Raw genomic sequence first — 10,887 nt, 5'->3', positions numbered from 1 at the left:
CTGTGAAAACTATCAACCTAGTCATTAGAGGGCTCCCTTACAGGTTTACCATAGAAAACCTGCAAGCAGAGCTAAAGAAGCTGAATATCACGCCAAGATCGGTGACCAAAGTAAAGTCACCAAAAACGAAAAAAGACACCCCACTGTTCCAAATAATAGCGGCTGATACCCCTGAGAACAGAAGAATCAGGGAAATCACCGCTATTAGGGACGTGGACGTGACTCTGGAAAAACACAGAGGAAAACGTGGTCCAAGGCTATGCTATAACTGGCAGGGAATAGACCACACAGCAAGAAACTGCAATATGCAGACCAAATGCGTGCGATGTGCAGGAAACCATCCCACGGAAAACTGCACAAAGGACGAAGACACGCATCCCACGTGCGCCAGATGCTCACAGCAACACCCTGGGAATTACTTGGGATGTGACGCTGTAAAGGCGTACAAGGCACGCCAACAGGCACCTGCAGCCAACCGCAACGCAGCAACAAGGCAAGGGTACACCTTTGCCAACGCCACAGCCCACAACAGACGGAACGTCGGTCCCCAGCCAGCGGCAATCAGAACCACAGCAGCAGCCGCCGCCACCTCCGCCAGGCCGACAGCCGCCGCCGGGCCGACAGCCGCCGCCACCTCCCCCAGGCCGACAGCCGCCGTCACTGCCGCCAGACCGACAGCCGCCACCTCGGAAGCCACGAAAGACGCCCCAACAACAACGCGGGCTACCACCGCCTTCACCACACCCATGGCAGCACCACCATCGACGCTGTCGGACAAGGACAACAACGCCATCAAGGACCAGGCGTCACAAACGAACGCCAGCCACACCGCCATCATGAGGAGGCGTCCTTCCCTTGCGGTCCGAATAAGATGGACACCTAATAAACCAGCACACCCAGCGCCAACCGCTGCAACCAACCTGATGACCCAGGACAACGCAGCCGTCTTTCTGGAGGCCGTGCAAGCGGCTATGACAACCGCAATGGAGGTCATTGTGAAGTACATCCCGCAGCAGATAAGCGCTGCAATTCAAGCTGCCATGCAGGCATTCCCGCCGACCAACCCAAGGAACCAACATGGGTACTAGGCCACAGGGATTAAGAGTTTGCCTGTGGAACGCCAACGGCATCCGCCAACAAGCGGGTGAATTCCGAGAATTCCTGCAAGAAGAAGGAATCGACGTCTACCTGGTAACACAGACTCACTTAAAACCAGGAGTCAACGTCAGAGCAGCGAATTACAAAAGCTTCAGGAACGATCGACTAACAGCAGGAGGTGGTACAGCTGTCTACGTCCGTACACACCTGCAACACCACCAACTACAGCTACCTGCGCTGCAAACAATGGAAGCCACGGGGGTGGAAATAAAAACAAGTAAAGGGCCAATAACGTTCGCAGCAGTTTACCGGCCTCCACAAGGTCATCTTCAAACGCAAGACATCGATACACTGCTCTCCATGCCAGGTAATCTCTTCCTAGGTGGAGATTATAACGCAAAACACACTGCATGGAATAGCAGGCTAGTCAACATCAGCGGACGTCGTCTCCTGAGGGCAGCGGAGCGCAACCACGCCATCACAGTTGCGCCAAATACAGCCACCATCTACCCCACAAACAGGAGAGAAGATGTCCTTGATATTGCACTAGTCAAAGGACTCCCCTACACAATAACGACCAGCACAAGACGTGTACTGTCCTCTGACCACAGCCCAGTAATCTTTGACCTTGAGATGGAAGCCACACCACGAGAGGAAGCAAAGATGGACCTCAGGGGAGTAAACTGGGATGCCTACCAAGAACTGCTAGCCGACGATCTGGAAGGAATCCCAGACCCAGACGAAGTAGGTGCGGACACGACGCTGCTGCACATAGTAACCAAAGCCATCGACGCGGTCGAAGCCGCCACCACGAGACAAACGCAGCCCATAAGTCATGGCAAACCACTTCCACGAGATATAAGGGACCTCATCACGAGAAATAATAGATGCCTCAGGGAATGGCAGGACACGAGAAACCCAGCCACGAAAAGAGAAGCCAATAGAATGCAGAGAGAGATAAAAGCTAAAGTTGAGGCACACCGAATCCAGTCTTGGGCAAGTAAAGTAGAAGCACTAAATCTCAATGACCAGTCAATCTGGAAAACCACCAAACTCCTACTGGGGCAAGGTCAAAGAATACCTCCGCTACAGGTGGGAAACGACATAGCCTGCTCATCCAACGATAAGGCAAACGCCCTGGCGGATATCTTCGAAAGAAACTTCCAACCAATCGAAGATCCCGTGGACCAACAGCACATTGATATGGTGGAAGAAAGACTTCCAAGATTCCTGAAACACCAAGACCAAGACGACGTAATCGAACCGATTACGACAGAAGAGGTAGCAGCACAAATTGCAATACTAAACCCGAAGAAAGCAGGAGGACCAGACATGCTGACGAACACACTCCTGCTAAAACTACCACCTGCAGCGGCCCCCCTGCTGGCCAAAACATTCAACAATATCCTGAGTACCGGGCAATACCCCATAGCATGGAATCACGCAGAAGTAGTGCCGATACCAAAGCCCGGCAAAGGTCCCGAACAACCAAATAGCTATAGGCCAATCAGCCTACTACCTGCACTTTCAAAGGTATTTGAAAGGATCTACGCAAAAAGGCTACTGAGACACGTCAACGACGAGAGGATACTGCCGGACGAACAATTCGGTTTCCGCAGCAACCATTCCACCACACACCAAATTCTCCGAGTCGTCGAAGAAGCACTGGACGCCGTAGAGCGACGAGAATACTTCGCTGCGATCTTCCTAGACGTCTCAAAAGCATTCGACTGCGTGTGGCATAGGGGCCTCCAGTTCAAACTATTTGATCTGGGGGTACCCGGGTCGCACGTTCGGCTGCTACGGTCCTACCTCAATGGCAGAACATTCCACGTCCAGACACCAGATGGCAACTCGACCGTCAGAAGAATCAACGCCGGAGTCCCACAAGGCAGCGTCCTCGGACCGCTGCTGTACATCCTATACACGTCTGATCTGCCGTCGGTGAACAGGGTACACCTCGCCCTGTACGCCGACGACACGGCCCTGTACTCCAGAAGCAGGAGCGCGACGCACCTCCAGGAAAGGCTCCAAGGAGCTTGCAACGAGCTAACCGTGTGGGCAACAAAATGGCGCCTGTCCTTCAACGCCTGGAAGACACAGGCCCTCGCAATCTGCAGACGGCCCATACCACCAAACTACCCAGAAGTAGTCATACGAGGCACGCCTGTTCCCTGGACGCAGACGGCCAAGTACCTCGGAGTAACGCTAGACAGGCGCCTAACATGGCGCCCACACGTTGAAGACATCCGCACAAGGGCGCTAAACAGACTTCGAGCACTATACCCAGTGCTTAATCCAACATCTACACTACCAACACGGCTGGGCGTCATCCTCTATCTCACCCTGGTGCGGCGAATCCGGGAGTACGCCGCGCCAGTGTGGGGTAACGCGGCCCAGAAACACATGAAGAGACTTCAGGTGGTCCAGAACCGCGCCCTCAAGACAGCGCTGCACCTGGACAACCGTTTCCCGACGGCGCAGCTACACGAGATAGCAGACGTCGTCCCACTCCGAGAGCGATTCCAACAGGCTGCAGAGGCCTTCTATCGCAAAACAGAAGAGTTGCAGAACCCACTCATCCGACAACTGGGTCACCGTATTCATCGACTGGCCACCATCAGATGGCCAGACCTATTGCGTGTGTGAATGTGTGTGAATGTGTGTGTGTAAAATACATAATAAATAAATAAATATATAAATAAAAATAAATAAATAAATAAAATTTAAAAAAAACGCTATGTAAAACAATAGCATCCAAAGGATTCATTTAAATTTCGCAGTTAAAAATATAAGCCAATGTCTAGATTATGCCCATGTTTGATTTTTGTTACCATAAGTTTTAGTGAGGAGGTGTAGCAGAAATGCTAGTACTCCATACATCACCGAGGACTGCCAAGAAGAGGTCCTCGGCATTGAACTGCTCGGCGACGGCGGGGGCCACTGTGTGGGGAGACGCTGACTAGAGCGGAGCGCTTGCTGCTGGTGTTGCTGCCGTCGATAGCTGTTGTACGTTCGAGATGCCGACCAAGACTAGCGGGAAGGCCGCCAAGAAGGCTGGCAAGGCGCAGAAGAACATTTCGAAGGGCGACAAGAAGAAGAAGCGCAAGAGGAAGGAGAGCTATGCCATCTACATCTACAAGGTGCTGAAGCAGGTGCACCCCACACGGGCATCTCGTCGAAGGCGATGAGCATCATGAACAGCTTCGTGAACGACATTTTCGAGCGCTTTGCGGCCGAGGCTTCTCGCCTGGCGCACTACAACAAGCGCTCGACCATCACGTCCCGCGAGATCCAGACCGCTGTGCGGATGTTGCTGCCTGGCGAGCTGGCCAAGCACGCCGTGAGCGAGGGCACGAAGGCGGTGACCAAGTACACGAGCTCCAAGTAAGGAGGTGGCTCAGGAAGGAGAGGAGAAATCTCCTTCGTTGCGAGAGCGACAAAACGGCCCTTTTCAGGGCCACCAAATTGCCTTTGCGGGAAGGGCGGAATAGTTGTTGTTGTTGTTTTGTGTGTGAGTGGGTGGACGGAGGCAATAGCTACCGCTTTGGTTGCGCCGTGATGGGGTGGGGTGGTTGATGAATTTGATTGTGGGGGGCGCGTGTTGCGGTGTACGGCCACGAGGTTGTTCCCCGTCGCGTCGGTGTGACGTGGAATGAAGGCACGTGTGCACGCCTCGTACAAGCACAACTCGTTGGCGTGGTTTCGACCCATTTGTGTTGGTGTTATCTGTCTGCGAGGGGAGAAGTGCGATCGCTGATTTGTCCTTTGGATGGCCGGTTAGTTACGTGACTGAGATGGATGGATGGAAACCGCGATTATTGGATGTCACCGTAACGGCCGTTTGCGGGTTTGTTTGCACATCATACATGGCGAGGGTGAAATGCTTTGCCGCCTACTATTCCCTTTGCTCTACGCCGAGTGAGTTAGTTAGTTGACAATGGTGCGACGTAACTGCAGCGTGGAGGTGTGTGAGTGACGTTTAAATGAACGTGCATTAAGACACATTGTATTGTATTGTACGGGCGAGTGAGGTAGGCGACACGCACGATGAGGTACCTTTCGACTCTGATTTTGATAGTCGTGTCTGCAGGTGACTGATTGATTTTGTTTGTTTGTGCGTACGACGCACGCACACCGATGTCGTCATTCAAGATGCACGCGTGTCCAGTGCAGTACAGTAAGCGCGACGCTAGACGACGACGGTCGTTTCGGCGAATGTGCGAACACGTGTTTGTCTGTGTCCGTCGGTGTTTGTTGGTTGAAATTGTTTGTGTGTCGGTGATGTAATCCGATCCGTCGGCTCTGAGTAACTGTCGATCGGCGCGATACACCGGCATCACGCAACTGAAGTCTTGAACACCCGTCATGCTGTTGTACACCGTCGCGCTGAGAACGGTAACGAAAGGTTGACTTTAATCGGTCGAATGTCTGGGCAGAACGTGAGGACTAAGGAAAGAATGGAGGAGGAAAGGACAGAGGGAAAAAGAGAAAGAGAAAGGGAAAATGGAGAAACGCAGTCTAGAGCAACGGAATGTTCCCGTGTCGGAGGTGTATTGTAGCCACACTGAAACGCGTTTAACGGCGCGGCTGCAAGTGTCTGCCGTGGTGAACGTTACCTTTGACGGCTGAATTGTGCATTGCTTTGCTTTCCCGGATGTATGTAACGTTCGTTGATATGGTTCTGAGGAAGAATGTATGACAGTGCCTTGCCATTCATTTTCGTGTGCCCTCCTATTGTGTATGCTATTGTCTGTGTACTGAATGGTGTATGTAGGTGTTAGTGAACATGTTTTACCACTGGGGAAATGGATCGTCGATAGTTGCCGTCACTCTGTCACGGTCGAGATAACGCACTCTCCCTACATAAAGGTGTCGAGAAAGTGTGTTAACCGGGGTTTGTTTTTTGTTAAAGAGAAGGGACGAGAGAGAGAAGCGAAGTGGAGAGTGCGTTCTTGTGTGTGTGTGTGTGTGTGTGTGTGTGTGTGTGTGTGTGTGTGTGTGTGTTTTGAGAATTGCGTCCGTGAATGGCAGTGTTTGGTGGTGGGCGTGCCCTGCATGTGGCCCGGAAGGCTGTTCGTTTCGCGGTGGTGTGTGGACAGGGGAGGGGCACGCGTAACGCTGCTGGTATGGCATTCGGGAGATGGGAGGGGGCAAACGAGAAAACAAGAAGCGGAAGCTAAAGACGGGGAGGGGCGCGGTGTGGGTGGCTTGCGCTGCGCTCGGCTGGCGCGTGCGGCGTTCTGTTTGTGCAAAACAAGAAAAACAAAAGAAAAACAATGAGTTGCCGGGAGGGGACCGTTGTTGTGTTGTGGTCGTCATGTTGCGTTGGCGTGGTGTAGCCGCAGACGCGGCTGTCAGTGAACGTGAGACGACGGATGCGGGAGGGGCGGGGGCGGCGCATTTCGCCGGTGCCATGCCTTAAAGCCGCGTGGTCGCTGTGTGCGCACCGTGTGTCGTGTTGCGAGACATTTTTGCTGCGCATTGGTGGCGTGGGGGCGATGAGAGTACCGTACAGTGTGCTTGTGCGCCGGAAATGACACACTGCGCCTGCCCGTTTTGGAGGCTGATGGCCGTGGTGTGGTGCATGGGATGTGGAAATGGAGCGCGTAGCACGTGTCGGCGTGTTGATGTTGAAACATTGAAAAAGAAACCAAAAACCAAAGGGGGAGGCATGTCGTGATGCGGCGGTGGTGGTGAGAGCGGGAAAAACAAAAAAGAAGGAAAAACAACAACAAACAAAATGAGGTGTTGTAAACTCCCAGCAAAAAAAAAGTCTATCAATATTAAATGTAAATGGAAATGGACCCAAGTATAACCTCCCCGCACAAACAGTAAAAAGTCAATGATAATAAAAATGTGCCAGAATGTTAACTTCCCTACAAAATTGACGAACGAAGATTGGTCATAAACCCACCATAATATTAATTAAATAATGAACCATGTGGTGTGGTGTGGGAAGGGAAGGGAAAATAGGCTGTGGCGGCGGCGCGTAATGGACGTAGGGTGAAAAGAGAAAGAAACGTGGGCAGTGTGTTGGCAGCCGTCGGTTCGATTTCGACGTTTATGGCAGGGCAGGGGAGGGAATGGTGGTAGGAGTAGGCATGTGGGCGCAAAAATCGGCTGCTGCTGCAGGCGGTGCCGTAACCGCCATGGCTGGGAGTGTGGGACAGACGATGGGTGGGGGAAGGAGAGAGGGCTTTAGAAGGGAAGAAAGAAAGATAGGGGAAAAAAAGGAGGGGGGCGAATGTGGAGATGCAGGGAGGCGGTGGTGTGAGTAGGGCGGGGGCGGGGGCGGAAGGACAGAGGCGAGGCGACAGCTTGCTTTGTTGATCTGTCGGTCGGTCGGTCCGTCTGTCCGTCTGGCTACGCTTCGTTTTCTGCAGCAGGGGCGGTGCGCGGCGTGGCTCGCGGCAGTGGGAACACCTGGCGGCTGGACGGCCAGCAATGCGGTTGGATGGGAGGCCACAGCACCGCACCTGTGCCCAAGGAGGAAACGCTGGCGGCGGGCCCTCCGATGGGGCCGGCTGGGGCTGTGCCGAGCCGCCGGGCCGGGCTGTGCATGTGTAGGTGTGCGCCGCTGCTGCTGCAGCAACGAGTAAACGAGAAGAAGGGATGGCTGGTGAGTGCATTTAGGTGGTAGACAAAGGTTGGCACGGCATTGCGTGGTGTGGCGTTGTGACGGGGTTTGCTCACTTGCCTCGTTGTGTTGATGCGCAGGAAGATGCCGGCGGCGACTGCAGGCACACGCGTACAAAGAGACGAGCCTGGTCTGCAGCAGGGTGTGGCGTGCCGAGTGCAGAGCAGCGGCGGCTCGGTTCGGTTCGGCCCGGCCCGGCGGGCCGCGCTGTTGTCGCGGACGTGAGCGCCCCCTGGCGGGTGGCCGGAGGCGGCGCGGCGTGTTGGACGTGTGGCTGGTGGCAGTGCACAATTGCGAGTGGCTGGCGGTGTGGCGGTTGGCGCGTCGGGCGGCAGAGAGAGAGGAGAGGTAGGTGTTGCGGGCGCCTATGCTGCGCTGCGTCGTTGCGTGCGTACAGGGCGGGCCCTTGTCGACTGTGTGACTGTGTGGGTGGTGTGGTGGCGGCGTTGTGCCGCGTGTGCTCGGCCGTAGGCGTCGGGAAAAGAAGGCAAGCAGAATGGGTCGGTGTGCGTAGCCCGTGATGTCATGCCACGCCGTGCCATGTTTTTTTTTTTTTAAAAAAAATTTTTTATTGACATAACAATAATACAATAATAATTATACATATGTGGCCCACCTCCTAACATGATTAGTGGACCATTAATTGTTACATAAGACTAAGTTTTTTGCAGCTTAGATTACAGTTTTGTTGTTAGTGAGCTACTATTAATTTCCTAAGGTAGTGTTAGATTCCTACAACAACAATGGGCAGTTTAGTTTTTACCTACTTCTAACCTGGAAATGACTACTAACTGCAGCGTCACAGGTGTGCCAGTAAAATATAAACCTACTTGGAGTGGCCAGGCTCCTCGAGCTAACCCCGAGGAGCATGCCCCTGGCACCGGGCCGGCCAAGGTTAGTAATCGCTGCAGTTTCCTATGTTAGTATTCTAAACTACGTCCTACTACTACTAGCTTAACCTACGTCATAGTTGGTGCTTGTCGTAATCGGTGTGATTGATCCCACCCCCCTAATCCCATACGTGGCGGTTTCCAACTAATGGAAGTCGGCCATTCCACGCTCAGGCGGAATGGGATTGGGATCAGGTCATAATCGGTTGGTTAAAGAGTTCGGTGTTTATTCTTGATCCCTCAGGTATTCTATTAAGACCTTTCGTGATACCTCTTCTGCCAGATCGTTCAGGGTACGGAATGTGTCTTCTTGTCTGAGAAGATTGTATGTCTCGTGGTTTGGAAGTCTGTCTCTGAGTGTCATTGCCACGTCATTGAAGAGAGGGCACTCGAAAACCACATGATCAGGAGTTCCCTCTGCCGCGCCACAGTCACACTCGGGGGTTGCCCTTTTCCCAAACCGACATAAATATGTCGGATAGGGTCCATGACCAGTGAGAAAGTGGATGAGTCCTCGTGTGGGTTCAAAATATTTCATGGTCCCGCGTTCTTTAACATCAGGTAGAAACTGAAATGTTCTTCTCCCCGTTTCATCTTCCTCCCAAATCCTCTGCCACAATTCCTCCCCTCTGTTTCTTATTCCCCTTTTATCCTCTACTCTCCCACCCATGATATCTGTTATTTTTTCCCCATTCCCTTTTTTGGCCCAATACCATGCCGCTTGTTCACGTATTTTAATGTCTAATGGGCAGAGCCCCATTATGACTAACAGGGCTCCCCCTGGTGATGTCCTGTAGGCCCCTACTGATCTTAGAATCATATTTGTTTGGACTCCTCTCACTATCATGGCGGGCACAACCCGCGTGAGCCTGTGCGCCCAGACTCGCGAGCCGTAACCCATTACTGAGGTCATAATACTATTGTGATAGAGTCTGATGAGATGAGGGGGGAGATGAAATCGTTTATGTCCAATGGAAATGAGATTATTTAGTAGCTGGAGGGCTCTCTGAGTCACGGCTTCTGTGTGTTTTCCAAAGTTCCATCACTCGTCAATTATAACTCCCAGATATCGCGCCTCTCGTCGCCGAAGAACTGGTGAGCCTTCAATTCTGACCGTGGGATTCCTGACAAGCTGACCTTTTAGCAGTAAGTATGTGGATTTGGTAGGAGATATTTTCATCTTCGTTTTAAGGCACCATTGGTGCAGTTTTTCAATGGCCCTTTCGATCTTTGGCTCGATGTCCTCTCGGCTACGACCGCCGACCAGCAGGAGGAGGTCGTCTGCGTAGGCTATCACCTCTAGCACTTCCTCACTTTGTTGCAGTTCGTCCAGTAGTGGTTCCATGTGGATATCCCAGAACAGGGGCCCCAGAACAGAGCCTTGGGGACATCCCTTTGTGATTACTTTTCCAATTCTCCCGCTAGGGGATGATAGCCAAACCTCCCTGTCTTTACAATAGCTCCTCAGACATCCATAAAGCGGCCCTGGACACTCTTTCTCCCGTAAGCAGGAGAAGAGCGAAGGCCACCACAGGTTGTCAAAGGCGCCACTAATATCCAGCATGATGCCGACGACGTACTTATGCGGGGTCGAGCCACAGACCTCAGCCGCCAGAGCGATGGCATCAGATGCCGACCGCCCCGGCCTGAAGCTGAACTGCCTGCTGCTCATCCCCCACAGTACCCGGTGGGCCGTCAATCTGTCAGCCAGCAGTTTCTCTAGGAGCTTCCTGAATAGGTCCAATAGGCAGATTGGCCTGTAAGATTTAGCTTCGGTTGGATCTTTCTCCGGTCCTTTTTTAATTATTATCACGTTCGCGGTTTTCCACCTCTTGGGAAACCTTCTTTGTCTTAGACATTCGTTGAATAGGTGGGTCAACGGCGCGACTAACTGGGGTGCCAGGAATTGCACCACCTCAGCCACAATGCCGTCTGGTCCTGGAGCTTTCCCTCTTTTTAGGGATCTTATTTGTGCAGCTACCTCCTCTTCCGAGAATGGGTAGACTGCCGTGTTGTTGTTACAGTCCACTAGATATGCTTCACGCGGTTGCTTCTGGACTTCAGTTTCTCCATCCGCATTGTCGTCAGGCAGCAGGGACTGGAGAAGGACCTCAGCAGTTTCCTGCCAAGACTCCGTCATCCCGTCCCCTCGCCTGACTGTTGATAACTCCAGGGGAGAGCGGATTTTTTCCCTTACTAATTTATAAGGGAGACCCCATGGATCTAAGGCTAACTGGTTCAGCACGTAGGTTTCCCAGC

General features: G+C 52.8%; 1 protein-coding gene across 1 annotated transcript; it reads left to right on the top strand.

The window, feature by feature from the left end:
* The first annotated feature begins 305 nt into the window (after positions 1-305).
* LOC124771284 (cell wall protein DAN4-like) lies at positions 306-1,088 on the top strand. Its single transcript, XM_047249305.1, has one exon. The coding sequence runs from the start codon at positions 306-308 to the stop codon at positions 1,086-1,088; it is 783 nt and encodes a 260-aa protein (XP_047105261.1).
* Positions 1,089-10,887: the final 9,799 nt, after the last annotated feature.

Source organism: Schistocerca piceifrons, unplaced genomic scaffold (genome assembly GCF_021461385.2).
Source record: "Schistocerca piceifrons isolate TAMUIC-IGC-003096 unplaced genomic scaffold, iqSchPice1.1 HiC_scaffold_913, whole genome shotgun sequence".
In the NCBI taxonomy this organism is placed as follows: domain Eukaryota; kingdom Metazoa; phylum Arthropoda; class Insecta; order Orthoptera; family Acrididae; genus Schistocerca; species Schistocerca piceifrons.
Note: the sequence above shows the minus strand (reverse complement) of the source record. Positions and strands in the feature narration are given on the sequence as shown.

What these genes read in the sequence shown, in the direction of transcription:
- LOC124771284 (XM_047249305.1), top strand. Translation starts at nt 306, where the DNA reads ATGCAGACCAAATGCGTGCGATGTGCAGGAAACCATCCCACGGAAAAC.